Source organism: Protopterus annectens, chromosome 9.part0, assembly GCF_019279795.1.
Source record: "Protopterus annectens isolate FY-2018-M chromosome 9.part0, PAN1.0, whole genome shotgun sequence".
NCBI lineage: Eukaryota > Metazoa > Chordata > Ceratodontiformes > Protopteridae > Protopterus > Protopterus annectens.
Window position 1 is genome coordinate 1,352,318,388 of NC_056743.1, and position 25,760 is coordinate 1,352,344,147.

Below are 25,760 nucleotides of genomic sequence, written 5' to 3' on the forward strand. Positions count from 1 at the left end.
AAAGCTGTTTTAACAGCTACTAAACGCTTTTTGAGTAGTTTGTGTGAATTTGGAGTTTGTGTGGATTTTGTTGTCAGCGTTAGGTTCCCGCTTAAATCAGGGATTTCCTCGCGCTCTATTTCAAGCATTTTTACAGCATTTTTTGTCACAAAAATTTTGTTTTGTGGTATTTGTTCCTACTAAACGTCAAGGTTCCGTTTTTAGTTAGAGGGGCCTTGCCCTCGCGCTCTGCCTGAACTGTGTTACAGTTTTTAGCCTATCCTGTTTAAATTAGAGGGATTTGGCATCTCTGTGTGGTAGTGTTACTGATTTTTGGTGTGTGTATTTGTAGTGATGTCGAAGGAACATAGGCCTTCGGGTTTTAAAAAATGTACCAAGTGTGGGTACAAGATGTCAATCACAGATGATCACTCTCTATGTGTTTATTGCTTAGGCCCTAAGCACCTTCAAGAGTCGTGCAGTGTATGCCACGCTTTTTCTTCTCGTGTCCTCCAAGAGAGGAAAAATAAATTGATATTGAAGGGGCTTATCACCCCTTCTTTTGAGGAGGCTTTATCTTCTTCCCCCTCTCCTTCCAGGAAGAAGAAGTCTTCGGCTCCGACCAGTCCGTTGGAGCCAACAACAAAGAAATCAAGGCAGGCTTCTCCGTCGGCTCCACGGACTTCGGAGCCGAGGTCGGAACGGTCTGCCTCAATGCCTCCAGCCTTGACTCCTCTGTCTTCGGAGCCGAGCGCTCGAGCATCGAGAGGCGGGTCACCTTCTCCGGCTCCATTGGTTTCGGAGCCGAGAAAGGCTGCTCACTCAGACTCTTCTACCTCGGCGCCAAGTCCCGCCGGCCGAGGAAATTGCTGTGCTGGTGGAATCTCCCTCGGCGCCGATATTACTTGAGACTATTCGGAGCCGGTCCCCCAGTCTTTCGGAACTGGAGAAGTCAACTCTGGCCCGATCGGTCTCTTCTCGGTCTTCGAGGATGTCCGATTTGGATATAGACAGGGTGCTTCAAAGGCTGTTCCAGTCTCCAGTTTTCCAAAAGTTAGTCTTGGCTCCAGCCCAGTCGGCTCCGGAGCCGATTGTCCACCCTGTTGTATTGGTTCCTCCTCCAACAGCCTCGGCACTGTTGGGGTCGGTGCTGGTGGAGCCAGTGGAGATTCTCAGGTCGGCTCCGACCCTTACTCCAACCCCGACCTTCGGGTCGGAGTTCGGTACACGGACCTCCTCGGTCGGCCCCAGGGGTGACGCTTCGGGTCCGATGCTTTCGGTTCCGAGCCTCCCTCTCGGTGCGTCAGCTGCGGGAGTGCCGTCTACTGTTGTGGCCTTGGGGGTCAGACCTTCCCAGGACTCGGGGGGGGGGGGGGGGTCCAGCCTTCAGGGCCATGAGGAGTGCTTTAGCCATATCTTCCTTGGCTACCTCCACCATCTCTCCGGCACCTTCCCTTGGCACGGAGACTTGTTCCTTTGTTGTCCCCCTGTCTCAAGACAGCGGAGCCCTGGGGCCTGAGGTCACCCCCATTGGGGATTCCTCCCTTCCTGGGGGTCCTTCCGAGGCTTCTTCGGAGGAACCTCCCAGGAAGAGACAGTGCAAGAGGAAGCACGTTGACTCGCCTGATGAGTCTCTCACCTCGGACACCGACCTCGATGATGTGGAGGGGTCCCCCAAGTCATCCTCGGATGATGTCTCCTTCGTGGACATCTTGGAAATCCTCAAGCAACGAGGCGACTGGCAGTCCAAACCCCCTTCTGCTGAGGAGTCGGTATTCCTCAAGGCCTTCGAGGCTCAGCCTTCCGCCTCCTGGGTGTCTCCGCCCTTCGATGTGCTCCTGGATTTGATCTCTCGAAGGCGGGAGCACCATTCTGTGGTACCGTGCCAGCTCGCCTGAATAAATTTCTGTCAGCCCCCCCTGAAAAGGATTTCTTATCTAAAGGTGTGGCCGTAGATGCCCTGGTGGTGGCATCTGCTACCCAGCAAGATGTGGCAGAGGCTTTGACGTCTGTCCATCCTCCTAATAAAGAGTCCAGGAGTATGGATCTGTACGGAAAGCGCACCCTTACTTCAGCAGCCTTTACTTTAAGGTCTCTGAATTATTTGACGCACTTCACCAGACTTCAGAAGGATCTGGTCAAGGAACTTTCAGATACCCTCTCTGGTAACCTACCTGAGCAGTTGGCCCAGACTGTTAGCTCTCAGTTGGCTACTCTTTCATCTATATCGAACTCGTCCATGAGGCTCATTTCATATGCGGCCGAAGGGGCGAGTAGAGTGGCGGGTACAGGTGTTGCTCTACGGAGACAAGCCTGGCTCCGCCTGTATCATTTTGCAGAGGCCTTCAAATCTTCCTTTGCCGACGCTCCCTTTGATTGGTCCTCCTTGTTTGGACCCAAGGTAAAGGACACCTTGACCCGCTGTGAACAAGAGGGTAAGACTTTGACTGCCGTAGGGGCACGGTTTTCCACTCCCGGCCTTATCCCAAGGCTAGAAGAGGGGGGAAAATGTCGTTCCGCAAATCTCAGAAGACTTACCCCTCACAGCAGGATGATCCCCCTTCTAGAGGAAGAGGAGGGGGAAATTTTTCAGGAAGACGCCGTCCCAGAGGCGGCAGAGGCCCCCCGCAACACTGGAGACCGCGAGTCCTTTCGTGGCTCCTCAACATTCCAGCATCCCTGAAGGATTGCTCGACTGCGCCGCTCCGGAGCCAGTCGGGGGTCGTTTTTCGAGGCACCTAAAGGCCTGGGAGAATATCACTCAGGACCGATGGGTGCTCCGGATCATTGCCGGAGGTTACAACATCCCCTTTTCTCAGCCCCCCCGCCATCCCGGAAAATCCCGGACCCACCACCCAGTCAACGGGATCTCGCAGCCATCGAAATTTCAAAGCTGCTTCTAAAAGGAGTCATCCAACCGGTCCCCGAAGACCAGACCAGATTAATGACTTACTCAAGATTCTTTTTGGTGCCAAAAAAGACCAGGGACATATGAGGCCCATCTTGGATCTCAGCAAACTCAACCGTTCAAGAAGTCCAAGTTCCGGATGGTCACCTTACAAATCCATTCTCCCGCTGCTGGAGGAAGGTGTTTGGATGTGCTCCATAGATCTCAAGGACGCCTATTATCATATCCTGATAGATCAGGCATCCAGGAGACACTTGCGCTTCAGCCTGGGAGACAGTCATTTCCAGTGCCGTGCACTGCCCTTTGGTCTCACCACAGCCCCCGGGGTGTTTACCAAATGTTTGGCGGTGGTGACTGCTCACCTGAGAAGTCTAGGATTCCAGGTGTTTCCATACCTAGACGACTGGCTCCTAACTGCCACTTCCAGGCGTCTACTCTTACAGAACCTAGCAGCCACTATATCTCTAGGCAACTCCCTAGGAATCACCTTCAATTGGGAAAAGTCTGTGTTGCTGCCATCTCAGCGCATACGGTTTATCGGAGTAGAGATAGACTCAAAGCAAATGCGGGTCTATCTTCCTACAGAGAGGATAGAAATATTACAATCTCAAGTCCGAGCATTGCTCCTCAAACGCCGAGCCCCAGCCAGGATGGTCCTACAACTGTTGGGTTCCATGTCGGCTACCGTTCTTCTAGTTCCCTTAGCAAGATTGCATATGAGGTTTCTCCAGTGGCTCCTGTCAGTCCAGTGGTCTTATCAGGATCTCCCTCTGTCACCTCATTCTAATCACGGAGACGTGCAAACAGGACCTCCATTGGTGGTTTCTTTCCTCCAACCTGGATCAGGGGCGACCCTTCGTTCCTCCACCTCCAGTGGCCACTTTGACTACGGATGCCTCCCAGACGGGGTGGGGGGGACATTACCTGGGCAGGTCAGTCCAAGGCAAGTGGCACCCTGACGAGACTTCCCTCCACATCAACATACTGGAAATGAGGGCGGTGCTTCTATTGCTACAAGCACTACACAGTTATCTCCCCCAGGGCATGATTGCCGTTCAGTCCGACAACATGTCAGTAGTCTGGTACCTGAACAAGCAGGGAGGGACCAGGTCCTGCCCCCTTTGCAGAGAGGCCATGAAAGTATGGGATTGGGCGATTGCAACCAACCGTTTCTTGGTAGCAACACACATTCCGGGGAGATCCAATGTGATAGCCGACAGACTGAGCAGAACTATTCTCTCCCCGCACGAGTGGTCTCTGAACGACAGAGTCGCAACTCAGATCTTCAGAAGATGGGGAACCCCTTGTTGCGACCTCTTTGCAACTCCTCTCAACACGAAATGTCAACAGTTCTTCTCTCTCACCCCAGTTCCGGGGGGGGTTTCCCAAGGACGCCCTAGTCCAAGCTTGGTCCACCGGCCTACTGTACGTCTTTCCACCGGTTCCCCTTCTTCCCAGGGTGATCCAGAAGGCGATTCACTTGCAGAGCAAGATGATTTTAGTTGCCCCATACTGGCTTCGTCAAGTCTGGCCGCCCTTTCTTTGGAAATACGCACTGGACGGTCCATGGTTCCTGGACCAGGTTCCAGACCTCTTGATCCACCAGTCGGGACAGCTTCATCAGTCCCTTCACTCGCTGAGGTTAACAGCTTGGCTCCTCCACTTCCGACCATAGTCAGGAACCAGGTTTTGGATTCGGAAGTCATACATATCTTGTCCTCGGCTCACAAGAATTCGACTAAAAAAATGTATAACAGCAAATGGAAGAGATTCGCCATTTGGGCCCAACTCCGGGGATTAGATCCCATTACTGCCCCGGTGTCAGAAGTTTTGAAGTTTTTAGCTTCTTTATTCAATCAAGGTTCTTCGGTCTCTAACATCAAGGTTCAATTGGCAGCTATTTCTAATTTTCATGAAAGTATAGACCCACCTTTGATGAGCAATAAGTTGTGTAAAGCCTTCATGAAAGGTGCTGGGCTGCTACGACCTCCGATTTCTCATCCCGCTCCACCGTGGGATCTTAATTTCAGATTAGGTGCTTTGACCTCTTCCCCTTCGAACCGGCAGCAACTTGTGACTTGAAATTTCTTTCTTGGAAGACTGCTTTTTTGGTGGCAATTACATCAGCCAGAAGAGTTTCGGAACTTCAAGCCCTATCTGTCAAACCACCGTACCTGGTTTTTCACAAGGATAGAGTATCCCTCAGGCCTAATCCATCCTTTGTTCCCAAAGTTTGTTCTAGTTTTTGTCTTCAACAGTCATTGGAACTCCCAGTTTTCTTCCCAAACTACTCAGAGCGGAATACATCTTCCACTCATTGGATGTTCACAGGCAATTGCGTTTCTATTTAGATAGGACGCATCAAACACGGAAAACTGATCAGTTGTTTGTGTCCTTTTCGGACAATAAATTGGGCAAAGCCGTCACGAAGGTCACTATTGCCAAGTGGATCAGGGACTGTGTATCAGTCATACTTACCTTCTTTCTAATAGAGAGCTTACAACCTCTGTGAAAGCTGATTCTACAAGGGCTATGGCTACTTCGACAGCCTTTCATTCCAAGCTTGCCATTAGTGACATTTGTGCTGCGGCTACCTGGTCTTCTCCTCACACCTTCATTTCTCATTACAAATTGGATGTGGCATCTCGGGGGTGAGCTTCTTTTGGTTCCACAGTTCTCAGGAGTGTTTTCCAGTGAGCCACCCAGGAATCAGGTGCTAGGGACGCTGTCCCATCAGTACAGAATGTAGGCGAGATAGGATCACATAACATCTTTTAGTTATGTACTTACCATAACTTTAGATGTTTGGGATCCATCTCGCCTACATTCCTAATAACCCACCCTCCTTCCCCCTGCCTTGGAGATCAGAAGAGACCGAACGGTTCAGTTTAGCCGTTTCATCTTGAAACACCTGGCAATGTTATTTCAACTGTCTATGTGTGTGTGCATGTGTGCGGACAAACAAGATCTGGGGAAGTAGTAGTGGTGCATCCTGGGATGTAGAATAGCTCAGCCAATTAGAGACTTCGCTCTATAGTATAGCGTGCCGATCCTCAGCTCCGAACCCATCAGTACAGAATGTAGGCGAGATGGATCCCAAACATCTAAAGTTATGGTAAGTACATAACTAAAAGTTTTTCTTTTTGAAGGGACAGCCATAGAATAGTCATCAGATCTGATTACCTGGTCATTTATTTTTAAGGGAGAGAGAGCCCAAGCAGGTTTCAAGATGAGATCCTTGTCCTAGCTGGATATGAATTTTACGATAATTAATCTCTGGTAAATGTTCTTGCTGTTAAATGGGACTTTAGATAGTGTTTGTGGGCTCTCTCAACATCAAAAGAGTAAGTTTAAGGTTTTGGAAAGCCATGCAGTAAAAAAAAATCACTACATTATCTCTTTCCATTCCCTCTGGTGTACCATAGATCCTGATGTTCCCTCTAGATCAATTTTCTAGATCATCCACTTGGTTAATAAGTTTGATGTTCTGTTGTAGAAGGAGTTCAATGTTTTTCTCTCCCTCTATCAGTCTGCAGTCAGTATCTGAAACTGATTCTTCTAGTGCTAGTATTTGGATTTTTGGTTGTTTTAATATATCACTCAATATTTCAACTTGTTTATTTGAGTCTTCCTTAATTCTGTCCATTTTTATGTCCAGTTTGTCCATTTTAGTTAAGTCCTGGATGTTTTAAAGGATTGAGTGTGTCTCCTTATTCATGGAGTTCTCCTGTTGTGTGGATTTGAGAAGACTCATCTTTTCCCAGTTGTAGTTCTCCCTTTCTTCTTCTAGTTAATTTTGACAGGAAAATATAAAGTTTATAAGTTGAAAAATACACCAGAAGAAAGCTTACGAGTTCTAGATTGTAATTCAGTTGCTTTGAAGTTACTTTTGGTGGTTTTTTGAAAATAATTCCTGTCAGTATAGTTGAAGTACTGCAGAGCAAAGAATAAGTGCTGCTTTGAGGCTTCTATCCAGGCCACACCTCGAGGCTTTTTATTTCTATACTTTAACTGTATTATAGTACCATTTGGTGTTTTTGTCTTTTTTTATCTTATCTGGACCATCTGGAGGAGGTAAATGAAGCTGTTAACGATGCTACCAACTGGACATTTTTAGTGGGCAGTAAATATTTAATCCATTTGTTACAGCAGTATAAGTCTGTTTACACGTTACTACTAATTTTATTTAGGTTTAAGTTATATTTGCTACACCTGAATGAGTATTAAATGTCAGTTAAGTTGAAACTAATAGAACATGTAGAGGACCTCACAGTTCTGCTTCTTGGTTCCATGCTGCCATCTTGTACCACAATTAAACTTTATTGTATTTTTGGGTACTTTTCCGTTAATGGGGCAGCAGTGTTCATGAAACAGAAATGTTGCTGCAAAATTATACACAGACAGCTTCCGCACATTTTATACTAATTACATCTTCATCTTTTCAGCAGACTTTGTTTATTTTACGAAGGTGTTTCCCCCTACTTTCAGTTCACATTTTTAACTTCACTGATATAAATACACTGCTGTTTGCAAGCTTTACATTACTGAAATCTGCTGCTACACCAATACTCAGCTTTGCAATAAAAAACTTGTCAGGCATCTTTAATTATGTGGGTCCGTAACCAGATGCTTTACACCTTAACAGAGAGTGAGTTTTTTAGGCTATCTTACTTCACTATATATGACAGTGATGAAAGAAAATTAGGGTCTCGGATAAGTGTAAAACATAAAAGTACCGTATTTACATCTTCACCTTTGCAACAGATGTGCTTATTTGACGAAGGCCTTTCCCCCCACTTTCAGTTCACATTTTCCATACATGCTCCCATTTCACAAAAGGAGTTTATCCCCATTGGGTGTGTGTTCAATTTGACCCTTACAAATCAATCTTTCAGAAAGTGTCTGTGTAAGCAGCAATGACTGGGGAGGAATTCATGAACACTCCAAGAACAAAGGCAATATGAGAAGCAGAATACAGCAAGAAAAGTAGTTGCCCTGACTTGTGAGGAAAACGCGCAAGTAGTCGGAGAAGAAAGCCAGAATTAAACCCAAGATACAACAATACAAGAAGCAGTAGAGACACCTGAGCTAATCAATAATACTGTCAGGATGAAGACAGAGTTAAAATGAGAAACAACTTCAGCAGATCTGAAGTCCGCATCACATGCCCATTTTGTCTGTTGCCCCGTTAATGGAAAAGTACCTATTTTTGTTTGCTAATGCATAATCTTTAGTAACAGTGCTCCAGTAGAAAGAGTTCCCAGTTTCAAGTATTTGGACCCAAGTCTGTGCTGTTTTTATTTTTTTATTTGTTCACAGGTAGACCCACTAGGAGTAAGTTCTTCTGTAAGGAAAATCCCAGGACACTAACCAGGTTAAATTAGTTGCTCAGATTCACACTGTAAGCAGGGCATCATCAAACCAAGGACTACAGGATGAAGCTTGTTATAGCAACTCACTGCCTTCATCTTGTGTGCTAAACTTCCCATGACCTTCACTCATCACTCGAACACACTTCATTTTAGACTTGCCATCCAGCTTAGAGCAGCTTACTCTTTCTTGTTATCTCAAATGTCTGATACTCTGGGCTAAGGGATAAGCATTTCCCTGTTTCCCTGCTTACACCATGCTGTTTAGTTATTGAATATTGCTGCTTAAAACTTTCAAAGGTTTGGTATTTGCAAAATCTGTTTAGCATTCATTTTTCCCCCAAGGGAGCAGCACTACTCTTCCCCTTACTAATACATAAACTTCCATTCCAAATCTTTTGCCCCGCTCTGGTACATACCGTTGAGCAAGTATCATGTAAGACAGTAGTCCCTGTATTCTTCCAGTTTGCCCCACTTACCTTTAAATCATCAGCGTACAGTATAACTTTTGCTTTCTGTGGAATGAGACCGTGCGTATAGTTAATCCGGCATCTTTCTTTTCTGATATAAAACCATTCCAAACATTGGAAGTCAAATGTTTAGACTTCTCTACCTAGTCCCCATCTTCTTAACCCCATGGTCATTTAATTGCACCCAAACTATAAGGTGTTCACACAAGTAACCACAGAGCAAGAGCTGCTTAGAATTTCGAAATACAGAAATTGTTTATCGTTACACTACACTGTTTTCATGCATTTTAATTTGTTTTAATTGGAGTTATTCTGTACACTTAGTTTACTCATTTTATAGTTAGTAAATTGGAACTACTGATTATTTTCTTTCTGCTGAAATGTTTGTCAAGTGTACATTTATTAATTTTCTGAGTTGTAGCTGAAAAAAGTCCATTATGGCAGTTAACTGTTACCAAATGTATGAATAAATGAAATAGATTGTTCCATGCATTTACAGAGCCCCCATAAAGGAGTGTCATTTTTTTTATCTGTTATTTTTATCTTCTAAGTCTTGCATATTTTCTGAATTGTTTTCATTATGCACCTGACACATCATGATGATTATTCTGAATTTCTAGCGTGTTTCTGTAATTGTAGTGCATTATATTGCTGGTAAACATTCTGCCAGTCAAAGTCACTGCTCTTTGCTACAGTCACGCAAGTAAATGGGACTTTGTGAGTTTGATCACATTTCCTTGTTGGAGCTGAGCATTGTCTGTGACATACAATCCTCTTCTTCCTGTCCTCCCACTGGTCTTCTCATGTTGCAGATACAGAGCTTGAACTGAAAGCTGATGTGGCACAGACAGCAGTGTCATTATACTGGCCTTGTTGACCTTGTATTAGTAAAGACAATGCATTTATGCCTTGATCTGGAAAGAGAACAAACTAACTTGGTAAGGGTAATGCTGGTGCATTTGTTAGGGTGGGTTTGGGCTTGATCCTGGCCTCGGGATGTTGTTTGAGTGGAGCTTTCATGCTATTTCAATACTTAACATGGGTTTTCTGTTAAAGCTTGGTTCCTTTCCCTCTAATCACAGATGCATGCTGTTTAGAATGATTGGTGGTTCATTTAAATTGCTCATAAGTTTTCATTGTGGAGCTTTAATCCTTTAGGCTCGGTGACATTTAATCATCTAAAAAGGCAAAATAAGCAAAGCGTGCTAATTTTTTATTCATTTGTGAAATGATGGTTTGCAGCAGTAGCTCATTGCATCTGTAGACCTTTGTTATTGCTAATGACATTGGTTGCCTTGTAAGTGTTTGCTTCTTCTTAGTTATTTTTTTTTGTTTGTTTACTTTTCCAGGGGATTTCTCCAAATTCTAAACGATAGCTATGGAATTGAACCTCTGGAGGCCTCCCCCAGCTCCGAACACCTTTTCTATAATTTGAATCATGTACCATCTGAGCCTTCAGTGTGTGGAGTGAGTAACACAGTCCACAGCGGTCCAGCTGCAGAAGAATATCATTTTCCTTTTATGGCAGACCATCTTCGTGTAAGTGCAGCCATCCCCCAATATTATTTGTTACTGATATTCTTCTGAAAGACTGATACTGATTTCCATAAAGGTTTTGTTTGTAATAGTTTGTTCTTACGTACATCACTTGATATCCAGTGCTACATCTGCATTTTGCCATTGTAAAGTTAATTCTTCAAGCCAGTAGCAACATTTTTCACAGATGTCCAGACTGAAGTGGTCTTCTAAATCCTGCATTGCTCTTTTTCAGGTTTACCCCAGACTGACTGTTCTGGTCAGTTCTGGCTTTCAAGAGAGTGTAGCCTTTACAGCAGACACATTTCACAAATCCACAGTGCAAGCAACAGCACGATAGAGCAGATAAGAGTGAGAAGTTGTCGTCCATTCAAGATCAGCTGCCGGTTAAGATAGCAGCTGCTCTGTACAGGGACGTACCATGCAGCAAATTTAACTGGTACATTTGTAGTCTTGTGCATATGTCCTGCCATGACCCTCCTTCCCAAATGTGCATGAAGCGACGTGACTCTTCATCTCTACTTGGTGGTAATGTAGTAGTGATAGTTCCTTCTAGTCTGAAAAGAAGAGGAGCTCTTCACCAGTTATCCTTCCCTTCTTGTCTGAGCTCTCCAACAACTAAGCCTTTTTTCCGAATCTTGGTTGTTAGTAGGTTCGATGGATATTATGCAGATTTGTTTTTGCTGTTTGCTTAGCTTTCTGAACTGTGTAATTTAGCATCATGTTCTGTGCTTTCCAGTATGAAGGTAGACCAGTTATTTTGCTCTGAAAATGTTTTGAGGAAATGACTATACACTGAATGTCTGCTTTCCAGTTCATTGTAGTTAAAATTAATTTCACTCATGCAATAACTCAGCGTGATTCTTAGAAATTAATTAATACTTAACAGTGTGCTGTTAAAGCATTGTCTACAGAGCAAGACCTTAATGGTGTAATTTCAACCTTTTAAAATTCTTTGTTTGCTAAGGGGCAGCATGGGAATATAATGCAGAGAGCTGCACTAACTTGCTGTAAGGTAGGAAGTATGGGAGGTGGCTGTGTAGTGTATATGCATAAGAATGCCCGGTATTATACATAAAAGAAGGAAGAGCTTTATTTATGAAAAAAGTGATGGAAAAGAGATGACCTTCCAGAGATATTCATTAATAAGGGATAGCATGTCCTCACTCTAAAGTGATAGTAGCCTCTTAATGCTACTTTCCTCATTCTGAACAAGCAAAGTTCTGCCCCTTTGCTGCTCTTGCACTCTTAACATCATAACACACAGAGCACTCTGGCTATTCTCCAAAATCATAGAAAAATAACTGTATGATAGCCAAATTATAAGGTCATCTGTATGAATGTCACTTATTAAAGAAAACAAACCTTTTGCAAAGGGTGTCTGTAACTGTGCACTTGCTTTGCAAAATAGAACAGCTCTAAACCCTGTTAAAGATCTCATGATGCCAAACAGAACTGCATCAGAAATTAACATAATAATAAGCTGTTAACACACTGCCACACAGACAGCAGTCAGATGAGATGTTCCCTTGTACTTATCAGTGATCATTTTTAGAAGTTGTCATACACCCAGTTTGTTTATTCATGCATTCATTCATTAACACATAACCTGTTTATAATCAGAGGCCTGGTCATAACCCTGAGTGATATTGAAGGCTAGATGAGAGGCATGATAAATGAGAGAGAGAGTTGGAAGGGCACGCTTTATGGAACTCAGTAAGGTAAATCAGCTGGTTATGGTTACTAGTTTGTCTTCAGCTGGCACAACTTAACCCTTAAGGGTTTGTTAGTTTATGTTGTGACATACAGTTCCTAGTCAGCTTCGGTACTTTTATTTGCCTTGTGCCTGTGCGATCCCAGTGACCAGTGTACCTACAGGTGAGTTTATGCCATATTAAGGATAGTCTGCATCATTAAGAGCATGTGAATGCCATCTCCTAGTGACTGCTGATGCTGTTGTATATATACATGCCACATTGAGTTTTATAAGCAGCCTGTACTGCATATTTCGTCAATGTCCTAATAGGTGTAACACATGTAAAGTATGTGACTGACTGCTTTGCTCATGTATTCTGTTTCTTTCTTACAGAAGAAAAGAGCGATACTGCCTCAGACCAGATACGTTGAACTTTTCCTGGTTGTGGACAAAAAAAGGGTAATTGTCAGTGCCAGTTGTTGCCTTTATTTACTGTGTTCTGAAGGTTAAAATCAGCTCTTCATTTATTTTCTTTTCTTTGCGCTCAGATATATAGGACAATCCCTTAGCTGATAACTTGTATTCCTGATCATAGTTGACAAGATGTAAAGAATATGTTTTTAATTATAGTTTACTGTATCATATTACAGAATGCACAGGAAGCATGCCACTGTGGCTGGATTTCAAATGCGGGATCTTAACTTTATATTTTGCCATGTTACACCTCATTACTGCACGTGATCAAACAGTACAACTTATATTTTGTACCCTTGGACCTTCCATTGCATTTGGTGACTGTAGCTTTTTATTTTATTAATTAATTTAGTTTGCATGGTAATGTGGCTAGAACTGCCTATGTATTTCTGCTTTTACAGTTTTTCTTCTCACGTCCTCTTACCTTGTCAGTTTTAACATTTTGTGTATCTCTTTGCCACTTACGTTGAATGAAGAAATCTGTTTGTGATCTTTTCAGAAATTGTACATTTGTAACTGAGCACAAGATATGTTTGTCCTGTTGTTGAAGTGACATACCAGTGCTGAACTTCCGAACTAGAATCTTGCTCACAAGTATTGTATCACCCTTACACATTGGATGTATTTGAGTATTGTGAACATGGATGTGAACTAGTATTGTCTTCCATCCAAATTAACAGTAGGGTTATTGGAACTGATTAGATCAGACCTCAGTTTTTTTTTTATTTCGAAAGCCTGGATCTAGGGCCCTTATTCATCTACCCATAATTCCCTCTGGTTCCAAGATTACCCCAGATCTCACTTGCTGCTTGATGAATTAGGATATCATTCCCGGGCTCTGCATCTGTGGTTGACAAGTGTTCTTTTTTTCTGTTCACCGGTTGAGATCTTGAACTTGCAAACCAGAATTTTGTTGATGAATAAACTGTATCATCCCTACACAGTGAATGTACTTGGGTGCTGTGTTCAGGAATATGATCCAGTGTTATCTTTTCCATCCAGTTCAGCAGCTGGGTTATTGCATCCAGTTGGATCTGACAACAGTGCTTTCGTTTTTCCTCAAGATCTTGGATCAGGGCCTTTACTCTTCTTCTACCCATGATTACCCTAGATCTCATTTGCTACTTGATGAATTGAGATGTGATTCCAAGGCAGTGCATCTGTGGTTTTAGGTAAAAGTTTCTTTTTTATATTCAGCTGTTGAGATTTGTTTTCCAAATACTTAATTTTTCTCTAGCTATCTCCTTGGTTTTGGTATTTAGTACCCTGTCCCCATCTTTTTTTCCCATTTTAAGAAACTTATTTGCTCTACTCGCCTTCCAAAATCCTCTCCAAAAAAATTCTTCTTTATTTGTAGTTGTTTGTTAATTTCTTTCTTCTAGCTGTAGAGTATTACTGATAGTGTCTGGTGTTACTGTTTTTGTCTCTTGGCAATTGTTTGCTTCTGCTAGTGTTTGCTGTTGTGATTGTTTTGTTGATGTCTTGTCTGACAAGGCCGCTGTTTACAAAAAAAAAAAAATGCATGGATTGTGGTTACAAACTTATGCCTCAGGACCCTCATGCTTTGTTTACTGCTTAGGTATAGCCCACTTGGATTTTGAGTGCGAGGCCAGTGCCTCTAGCTGGTCATAGAGACAAATTAGTGTATATGGGGCTTCTCCCTCCCCACGTTGGCGGATTGGCACCTTTTGCTTCACAAACCTCTGTCCTTCCTCAGAGAAATCTAATAAGGTAAAAACTAGCAAAAGATAAGGAGAAGGAAGAGGGAGAAGAGAGATGTAAGGGAAAAGGAGAAGGAAGAGGGAGAAGAGAGATGTAAGGGAAAAGGAAGGGATTTGGGAAAGCATGTGAAAAAGTCGAGAAAAAGGTCTCTGGATCCATCAATCCAGTTAGGCCGAGCTCTGAAGAGAAGCATGGATCCATCTGCTGTGGAGGTCCTTAGAACTCATTGCCAGTCTCCACCCTGTCGTTTCTCCCCAAGAGCCAGTTAGCCCTAGGCTCCACTCTCCCATTATGCAGGAAAAAAAAACAACATTCACCTCTACCACCATCAATGGTATCATTCTTCAAATCGTTGAAGTGCGTGTCAGAAGACATCACCGATAGAATGATGTGGAAGTTCCTGCAGACACATTCGACTGGGGGTTCTCGCAGCACCTACCCCTCTGGTGGCAGTGGTCATAGTCCTACTGTCCCGCCATTAATCTTCTTGTGTCAGTTCGACTTTCAGACCTGATGCCCGCTGCTCTGAGTTTCTCCCATGGGGCACCTGCATTGGAGCCGACAGAGTTATCGACTGCAACTGTCTTCCTCTCACACTCTACTCTGGCTCTGTCAGATTGGGGTTGGCTCTCTGAGCTGAAATGTTAAAGTTGAGTCAGAAGTTTTCAGCGCTGTCCTTGCCTCTTAGCACTTTGGCTTTAGACAGCTTGGCTCTATTGCCGGTTTTGGAGCTGAATTAGATTGGAGTTTGGGACGTTTCATTTCTGTCTTCCTTTTTTCAGGGAGGTACGGCTTTGACCCCAGTCTCTGTTTCAGCTTTCAAGGCTTTTGAGAGGTCCTCTTCAGATCCAGAGAGGAGTTGCCTCTGTCCCACTTATTCCCTTCCCAACCTATGGGATTTTCTTACTATATATGTTCATCCAGTTTGACTGGGACAGTCAGCCTTGTGCGGCTTAGGGGGGCTGTCACTTAGCGAGATCCCCCACTGATTCCAACCCTATCTCAGAAGCTTCTATGGGGAAGTGCCTTAAAGATGGCCTTCAAGAGAAGGCACAGAGATGGTCAAAGAAGACTGATTTTGATGAAGGGGAGGTTTCCCCATGATCGACCCTTCGGGACATGCCTTCAGATATATTCTGGAATTGATGAAGCAAAGAGGGGGTTGGTCCAGTGAAGCCCCTTCCCTAGAGAAGTCAGTGTTCCTTGAGGCATTCATTCTTGCATTTATCTCCTGGATGGACCCACCCGCTTATGAGTTAATAGATCTTGTTTCTCAGTGGACTTGAAAGGAGCCTAATGCGGTGAAGCTGAGCCTGTGTAAGCTGGATAAGACTTTAGTTGCCTCTAGGAAGAAGTACCACTGGGGCAAGGGTTCCCCAGTAGATGTCTTGGTTGTTATGGCAACCACCAAAATGGAGCTCTCAGAGGCGAGAACTAATGTGCATCTCCCTAATCGAGAGTGTAGGGGTTGGACAGAGTTGGGAAATGGACATATGCTTCAGCAATGTTTGCACTTAGAGTGCTGAACTACTTGACTCATATAACTTGCTTCCAGATGGACTTTACCCAGGGATTTGGACCATACTTTGGTCAGTTGCCTGTGAATGTCCAGAAATCAGTGGAGTTACAACTATCTATCCTACAATCAATGTCGATGGTGTCCATGTGTATGTTAACACAGCTGATGGCATGGCAAGGACAGCAGATATCTGCAGTGCTGTTTATCAGAATGCCTGGATCTCATCTGCAATTTCATGGAACGCTTCAAGACATCCTTCATCAGTGCTCACTTTGATGGTTCAACACTCTTCAGACCAAAGGTTAAAGAAACTCTTACCAGAAGTGAACAGGAGGGCAAGACCCTGTCTGCAGTTGGTATTCTTTTTTCCACCCCCACTAAAGACCTTTTCATAGAACCAAAAGGGTGGAAAGAAGTTTGATTTTGAAAGTCCCAGAGTTTTGTCCAGGATAATTCTGCTGACACCTGCCAACCCCCCCCCCTCCGAGGAAGAGGGGGGAATAATTTTAATAGATGTTGCCCAGGGGCAGAGGTGGACTGCAAAATCAAGGCTTACATGGGCCCTTCTCCAATAAACCCTTTTAGCACATCTGAATGGTTGCCCGACTGCTGCAATATGGAGGCAGTCTGGGGTGGTTATTTATGCATCCTCAAACATGGTGGGCCATCACTCAAGATTTCTGGGTGCAAAAAATCATTACCAGAGGTTATATTATTCCTTTTGTTTCCCCTCCATAGAAGAGAAAGCAAATTCCAGATGTTTGACCCAATCAGGTTGAATTGGCAACAGCAGAGGTTGCAAAGCTAGAAGAAAAGTGAGTCATACAGGAGGCCCCACCAGACCACCAAGGATCCGGACTCTATTCGTATTTTTTTTTCTGAAAAATATAGGGGACCTCAGGCCTATTCTAGGCCTAAGCTACCTAATCCAGCTTGTAAAACAGACAAAGTTCTGGATGGTCATGATTCTGTCCATTTTACCTCTTTTGAGGAAGGACAACTGGATGTGCTCGATCGGTCTCCAGGATGCATACTGTCACATCAAGTCAGCAAAGCAGTCCAAGAGATTTGCCTGTTTTTGGTTGGGAGCCAGTCATTTTCAATACAGAGCACTGCCCTTTGGCCTCACCACAGTCCCCCCCCCCCCCCATGGTGTTCAAATGCATGGCTGTGGTGGCATTGTATCTCTGGCTGCAAGGGTTCCAGTTATTCCCTGTATGACTGGCTCCTCACAGCATCAACCATGGATCTAATTCAGCACTGGGACTTCTTGCTCTACCTAGCTCCACACTTGGGAATTATGATCAACCTTATGAAAAATCAGCTAGCACCAGCACAGATGATAGTTATCTGAACTTAACTGTTTAGATAGGCTGACTTCCACAGTCCAGAATCCTCTGTCTACATCAGATAGCTTCAGGTGTCCTTCATCACCCCAAACCTTACAGTTGGGACTTGGCCTGCCTGCTGGGCTCAGTGGCTGCATTGATCACACTAGTACCTCAGGCAGTGGACACTCAGTGCAGTAGTCCTTGATGTTTTAAACCTTTAAACCCTTCTTGCTCCAATATGTTTCACACCATTATGCAGGGTGTACATTTTCTAGTGGCAGACCATTCACCCTACCACCCCTGATAACCACTGTGATCACAGATGTTTCCCTTTTGGGGTAGGGGTGGGCCATGATAAAGGGAAGATGGTTCAAGGAACATAGTCATTGACAGAGGACAATCTTCACATCAACATCTTGGAGATGAAGGCAATCCTCCTAGCACGGCAGACATTTCAGGACTCCCTACCTGAGGGTGTGATAGCTATTTAGATGGACAACATGGTGGTGGTCTGATATATAGCAACAAACAAGGAGGAACCCATTCATACCTGCTGTGCTGGGAAGCAATGAGAATGTGGCAGTGGGCAATGTCTTCTTTGCGCTTTCTGGTCACAGTGCACATCCTGGGTACTTCCAATGTCCTATTAGACAAATTAAATCTTCTGCTCTTCTGCCACACGACGGATCCCTCTATCAATCAGTGGTGACTGATTTTCAGTCAGTAGGAACAACCTTGCAGCAGTTTTTTCCCTTCTCACCTAAACAACAAATGCAGTAGTTATTTTGCTGTGATGTCTCCACAGAGACCGTCACAGATGAACATTTTCATCCATACTTAGCCCCTGGGTCTCCTTTGTTTTTCCACACTTCCCTATAATAACCAAATTTCTTCAGAAAGCCATACATCCCAAGGCAAAATCTGTTTTCATTGTACCCTTTTGGCTCTGGCAGGTTTGGGTACTCTTCTTATGGACCTCATCTAAAGTACCATAAATACTTGCAAGATCCAAGTCCAGACCTCCTCTGTTACGCATCCAGTCAGCCTCACCAAGACACAAAAAACCCTGAAATTGACTGCCTGCATTGTTTCTCCAGTTTTAATGCTGGCCAGAGATGCCACACTGTTTTCTTTACTTATTCATATTTTATTATCCTCACAAAAAGCAATACTAGGATGGTCTACCTTAGCAAATGGAAAAGATTCACCATCTGGGTCTCTTCCAAAGGTTTGGACTTTTTTTTTTTTTCAGCTCCCCTGCCATCTGTTTTAGATTTTTTAGTGGAACTGTTTCAGAAAGTTGCTAGTTTTTCAACCATCAAACTTCAGTTAGTTGCCATTTCACATTCCAATGTGGACCAGAAACAGACTACAGTTACTTCCTTGAAAATTACCAAGGCTTTTTAGAAAGGCACTTTTCTTGTACGTCAGGGATCCATTTCCTCCTTGGGACATTACTGTCATGTTACAGGCATTAACTAGAACTCCCTTTGAGCCTGCGTTTTCAGTGTACCTAAAATTCCTGACTTGGAAAACAATTTTTAGTAGCAGTCATTTTGACTAGGAGGATTTCTGAGCTACAGGCATTGTCTTGAAGAGTTCTTTACACTGTTTCACAAAGGCTATGGTATCTTTGCAAACTAATTCTCATTTCCTACAGATGGTGATCTGTGAAGCAAATTTTAATCAGATGATCAATCTACCAGTGTTCTTTCTAAAATTTTCAAACAAAGGCGAATGTACTTTACATTTGATGGATATTCATTGCCAATTTAGGATGTTCTTCATGTTTCACAGTTGCAGTCATCATATTTGGGTTATCTGCTTGCAGTAGCCCTCAGTCAGCCTGATTATCAAAGTCTTGGATCCTGCGTCGGTTGCTGTCTCATCTTCCATGACGTCAGGTAGTCAGGGGTATAAAGCATGCAGCCGACGCCATTACATCAGTCTTTCTTGCCGTGCAGTGCCCGAAGCAGGAGCCACAAGGGCCGATCGTCCGACTCCTGAAATTTTTGTTTTTGAGTTTCAGATCCGAAGTCTTCAACTAAGCTAAGTACCCCATTGGGGATCCTTTTTCTTGCTCTAAACTGATGTCAGTAAAAGTTAAAAATTAACAGTTGTATTTCTTGTGGAAAGCAAATACCTCATAAAGATTTTCATTCGTACTGCATTCCTTGCTTAGGCCCAGACCACGACGTACCTCACTGTCGGTTTTGCGCCTTATTCAAACCTCGTACTATTCGTTGTCTGTTCATTTACGCATCTAAATATTTTGGTACTCATTTCAATTATCCAGAAATGGCTTCGGTAAGCCACCCGACTACCGAAATTCCGAAAAAATACAAAGATAACAGAGACAGACCGCTTAGGTCCAAAGCTGCCGACGACACTTCTCCTAAGCTAGTCACCAGTTCACCAGTACTCAGTGAGGTGCGTTCGCAGCCCCTGATACCCGCTACTTCAGATTCGCAGGCCTCTACTGAGACCCATTCGGAGTCCGGTATGCCACGAGATGCTTCTTCGACTGTGGAACCTCCAGATGTTTCTACTTTGGATGGGTCCGGAGCCGCTGTGCAGGCACCGGCTACTGAGGGTATATTCAGGCCTACTGATTTGCATATTAAACCGACGCCATCTTCTTCTTCAAGGCCTAAAACTCGATCCATGCCTAGAAAACTGATGGCCAGACTGCATGGTCAGGCCCCTATGCCTAAAAATCAAATGATAAGAATGGCTGAAGACCTTATTACTCTAATCAGGGGAAGCCACCCACCCCCCTCCAAGAGACCTAGGACTGATTTTTCTTCTGATCAGGATTCTGAAATTTCTGTTTTCTTTGACTAGGATTTGCCCTTATCTACCTATGAGTATTCTAATGCAGAGGACTCCATTCCCTCTGCTTCCCTCCAGAGGATTTCTCTTTTGGTGAAACCTTGCATACTCTAAGGAGGCATTTTCGTTGTGAAAGCCAGGATTACTCTGACTCTAAAAAGAGGTTTAGGGAATTCTTACTCCTGCCTCAACACAGGCCTATAGCTATCCCTCCTGTCCTGGACATTGTAGATGATGCCTTCTTGGAATGTAGCTTGGCCCCTGACTCTTTACCTCCTGCTCCCAGAAAACCTGGTAGTTATTACAGGGTACCGGACTCTCACAAGTTCCTCTATAAAAATCCTACTGTGGATCCTGTGACCATTTCACAGGGACCCAAGGGCATTAAGGTTACTACTGCCAAAAATCCTACCCCCTCTGGTAGAGATTCCAGGGCGTTGGATAGATTGGGTAAGAAGGTATACACTTCTGCATCCTTGGCCATTAGGGCCTTACACTGCCAGTTTCATATGTTCAAGTATCAGCAGCATATTATTGGATTGCTTAAACGGAAAATGATGTTGATTCCCGACTGTGCTGAAAATAAAGATTTACAGGATTTAATGCATTCTGCTGAACAAGTTGGAAAACATACTTTGCAATGTGGTTTTGAAACATTAGAGGCATCTTGCAGGGCTGCTGTCACTGGGTTTGTACTTGAAGGCATGCTTGGCTTAAGGAGCAATCTTTGCCAGATCATGTTAAAGCTAAATTACTGGATGCTCCCTTAAACCAAGACCGCCTGTTTGGCAACAAAGTAGAAGTAGTACTTAAAAAGATGGAGGAAAAAGCTAAATCTATGCAAACTGTTAAAGATTTCCTGCAAGTAGAGCCTCCCAGATTTAGTAGGCATTGGCCCTCTAAGAATTGGTCCTTTCCTGCCTCTTCCAGGCCTTCTCAGTCCAAACCCAAATCCAGCAGAACACCCAGACTTCAGTCCCAAGGTACTCAGGCCTAAGCAGTGGGGGGCTCCCACTTCCAAAGCAGGGAGTAGTAAGACTCCCCCTTATGGTAAACTGTCTCAATGACTTAAATTTAAACCTTCCAAGCCCTGCTCAACTGACTGTTCCTTTCGGGGGAAAGATTGCCCTGCATGCAAAAAATTGGAAACTCATTACCCAGGACAAATAGGTTTTAAATATAGTTTCCCAAGGATGCAGATTCCACTTCCACTCCTTACCAACCCCAAACGGTTGGCCAAACCTACCCCCAAATCAGTGGGCAGAGACTCAAAAGCAAGTTCTCTCTCTTTTAAGCATCAGGGCTATTCAACCTGTCCCAGAAGTAGTATGGGGGCAGGGTTTCTACTCAAGACTTTTCCTGGTACCCAGAAAAGACAATTCCTGGTGTCCTATCCTGGACCTGTCTATCCTAAACACATTTTTGGTAATCCCAAAATTCAAGATGCTAACTCTTCATCAGCTGCTTCCCGTGCTAGACAATGATGCCTGGTTGGCAATACTGGATTTAAAGGAAGCCTACCTGCACATCCCAGTAAGGGAATCTTGCAGAAGAATACCTATGCTTCAGAGCAGGCTACATGCCCTATCAGTTCTCTGCACTGCCCTTTAGCTTATCTACTGCGCCCAGGGTATTCACAAAATGCCTAGCTCCAGTCATTGCATTTTGCAGGCAAAGAAATATTCAAATATACCCATACCTGGACGATTGTCTAATTCAGGTGGAAAGCCAAGACATACTATTAAATCATCTGGCATTTGTAAAGAAATTGCTAATCTCTCCGGGGTACACCATAAAATGAAAAGAATTCACGTCTTGTACCCTGCCAACAAATTGTATTCCTGGGAGCAAGCTTAAATGCAACTTCCCAGATGGCCTACCTCACTCCAGAGAAACAAGTTCATTTGACAGTCTACTTCAAACTACTGGCCACAAAGACCCAGCTATCTGCAAGGAAAATACTGCAAGCCCTGGGGTTCATGGCCTCTTGCATTCTACTAATACCGTATGCAAGACTGCATATGAGGAAACTACAATGGTATCTAAAAAGCCTACAATGTCAACATTCTCAGGATCTAGAATCAGTGATTCCTCTCGTACCTTGTCTACAGATAGAGTTCCTTTGATGGGCAGAGGCGTGCCACCCAAAGCAAGGGACTGCCGTTCACTCTACCCCCTGCTGCCCAAACCTTAACAATAGACGCATCAGACTATTCATGGGGGGTTCACTTGGCAGGGCAGTGCATTCAGGGCAAATGGAACCCAAATCAAATGCACCCGCATATCAATCAAAAAGAAATGTTAGCTGTACAGAATGCTCTGACAGCCTTCAAGGACCACATTCATCCAGGACAGTTATTGGTAAAGACTGACAGCACCACTGTTATGTGGTATATAAACAAGCAGGGGGAACCCACTCATACTGTCTCTGCAGACTAGCCATGGCTCTGTGGAACACAGCCTTGAGCTACCAAGTGCACCTACAGGCTCAATTCCTGCCAGGAAAGCTATATACACTGGTGCACTACCTAAGCAGAAATCTCATGTACCCACACAAGTGGAAACTGGAACCAAAGATATTCAGCATGTTAAGAAACAAATGGGGTAGCCTGGAGATTGACCTGTTTGCCTCCCCCCAGAACTACCAATTGGATAAATTCTGCATAAGGACTCCCCGCAAACAAGCTTGAAAAGTGGATGCCCTGTCCTTCATCTGGAAAAAAACATCAATTTATGCCTTTCCCCCTCTGCCTCTCCTCTCCAAGATACTGCTAAAGATCAAACAGGACAAACCAAGGACAATTCTGGTTGCACCAGACTGGCCACGCCAACACTCTTGCACAGTGTGTCACTGCTGGCACCATGGCACATGCCTCAGACCCCTGCCCAGCTGTCCCAGCTGGAGGGCCAGATTTTGCACCCGCAGCTTCAAACCCTAAACCTTGCAGCCTGGCTAATTACCTAATCTCTCCATTACCATCCCTCAGTAAGCAAGTGATGGATGTCATTCTGGAGGCAAGGAGGCCTAGTACTAGAAAATCCTATGCTGAAAAATGGAAAAGATTCTGTTCCTGGAGCCATACTCAGGGGATGGGCACAGCAGCGCCCAGTTTACCCCATATTCTTCAATGCTTAACTGAGATGCTTCACAAGGGCCTTTCCTTTTCCTCCATCAAAATTCATGCCTCAGCCATTTCAGTTCATTATAATACAGAACCGCCCCTCTTCTCTCATCCACTGCTGAAGCAGTTCCTCAGAGGGGCCAAAAATGTAAGACCATCCAGAAGAGCCCCTACTCCAGCCTGGGACCTTAACTTTGTATTGGAAACACTCACTGTACCTCACTTTGAGCCAGCTGCAAATGCAGAGTTGAAATTCCTTTCTTGGAAAACAGTCTTCCTTCTAGCCATCACTTCAGCAAGAAGGGTGTCTGAATTACAGGCCCTCATGGCAGTGGAGCCTTTCATCATCTTTCATGCTGACAGGGTGTCCCTCAGGACCAATCCTTCCTTCATGCCCAAGGTGGTAGCCAATGTGGCCCTTAATCAGTCCATTCATTTGCCAACCTTTTTTTCTAATCCACAAAAGAAAGGGGAACGAATATTGCGCTCCTTGGATGTGCACAGACAACTTAGATTTTACTTGGACAGGACTAAGACTCTCAGGAAATCTGAACAGCTGCTGGTTGCATTTGCTGCAGGGGCAGAGGGGAAGGCCATTTTAAAGCAAACCATTTTTAAGTGGATAGGCCATTGCATTCATTTCTGCTATAAGCACCATGGAAAACCTACCCCACAGGCGATAAGACCACATTCAACCAGGGCTGCATCTACCTCTACCTCTACAGCCTTTCTCAGAGGTGTCCCTACCAGGGACATCCTAGAAGCTGCTACCTGGAGTTCTATACATAACTTTCACCAAGCATTACCACTTGCCAATTTTTTCTAAATCCAGAGCTGGCTTTGCTACTGCAGTCTTTTAGTGCCTTATAGCTGGTCCTAATGCTTTCAAATTACCTCCTCCCATCCTTAGCTTTGGGAATCTACCCAAATGTGATGACTGCAACTGTGGAACACGAAGAACATAGTACAGTCGTGTACACTTAACATAAATGTAGATGTTTGAGTGTATTCACTGTTGCAGTCCTGGTTACCCTCCCTCCAGCTCCCTGACCTCTATTGACTATACCTCTATTCTTGTTTACTATGCTTAAAGTTTTTTGGTGTATTTGCTGTTTTGTTGGAGGTGTAACCTTGTATGTATTTGCTTCCCATTATGGGGGCACCTGACATTTGGGGCAAGAAAAACTGATATAATGGCGTCAGCTGCATGCTTTATATCCCTGACTACCTGACATCATGGAAGATGAGACAGCAAATGACGCAGGACCCAAGACTTTGATAATCAGGCCAACTGAGGGCTACTGCAAGCAGATAACCCAAATGTGATGATTGCAACAGTGAATACACTCTAACATCTTCATTTATGGTAAGTGTACACAACTGTACTTTTTCTATATATCACACAAATGAGATTAGAAAATTAGGGCAGCTTTTTCTCTCATTCTCGAAAAGTAAATTGGGACAAGGAGTCTGTGAAGTAACATTGTCCAGGTGACTTTCAACTACATTTCCTTTGTTTATGACAAAAAATAAATTTACCTGGCAAACTAAAGGCTCATTCAGGTAGAGCTGTGGCTACCTCCATGGCTTTTTTTGCTAATCCCATCGATGATATTTTTATGCAGATACTTGTTCTACAGTTTATGCCTTTGTGTTTTATTACATATTGGATGTCCAGTCTAGATCTCATACATTCTTTGGCTCTAACATATTCAGGAATATTCTTAAATGAGACTACCCAGTTTTTCGGATAGCTTTGGAATATGTCCCAACTGTTGAATTGGACAGAAAAGATGACATTGGATACAAATGTTATGCGCTTACCACAATGCTAGATCCATGTTGTCTCGTTCCATCTGGTTTAGCAGGTTTACTATCAAAATGTTGAAGTGGATTTGGTCGAATGATCGCATCATTGACCCACATCCGCGAAAGTCACAATGCCGAATTCCGATATTGTCAGATTACATCCTGAAATCGACCTCGGAACAAGATTATCATGGGTCAAGATAGGGGTGAGATTTGTACTTCGACAATGTCGGAGTTCACCATTGTCACCGTTCAACCTCCGGACTTCGCCAAAGTAGATTTGACTGAATCCACTTCAATATTTTGATAATAAACTGGTTTAGCATTCCTTCTGTCTCCCATCCTAAATTGTCATTTGCTGGCTCTGGAATGGGTAGAGGAATAGTCAGACCACTTGATTCAAGCAATTTGAGGGGAAAACGTGCAGAGGTCAAGTCAGATTGGATCCGATAACCCAACTGTTGAACCAGACAGAACAAGACAACATGGATCTTCAGTTATATAAAGTACATAACTTTCATTTATATTTTGTTGCTGCTGTTGAATGTTTTTAAGCTTCTTTTCTTGTGGTGTTACTAGTGGGCATGGTGGGATTCCACATCACTAACCATATCTTTTTCCTAGGTAGAGGGGGGTAATAGTTGCCTATTTTATACAGCTGCTGTTGTGACAAATATCCTTGTCCTTTGTGAGTTGAGCAGCAGCATACAGTGCATTTTTTGCTGATCTTTAAATGCATCTAACTGGCAGACTTTCATGAGCGGGTCTTTGGTGCTTTTTGCTGTGCTCTGCTGCAATGGGCTCACTCCGTGCTGAGAACCAGTTTCTCTGATTTCAGAAATCATCATTTGTACTGCAGTGGTCTGCTTGCTTCCACACCCTCCAAGCACCTTATGCCATCCCATGCTCTGCAGACTCTTTTTTTTTTTTTTTTTTTCTTGTAGTCAGGATTCCTTTCCAAGTGTAACATGGAGTTCACCAATATTTTCTGTT

At 44.0% G+C, this 25,760-nt stretch overlaps 1 protein-coding gene across 1 annotated transcript in view; it reads left to right on the forward strand.

Moving 5' to 3' along the window:
• The window catches only part of ADAM9 (ADAM metallopeptidase domain 9), a gene marked incomplete in the record, with an annotated part of 1,887,510 nt that overhangs the window by 623,302 nt on the left and 1,238,448 nt on the right, over positions 1 to 25,760 (forward strand). Inside the window, 2 exon segments of the mRNA XM_044084336.1 lie at positions 10,076 to 10,265; positions 12,352 to 12,417. Coding sequence (XP_043940271.1) covers positions 10,076 to 10,265; positions 12,352 to 12,417 — 256 coding nt within the window.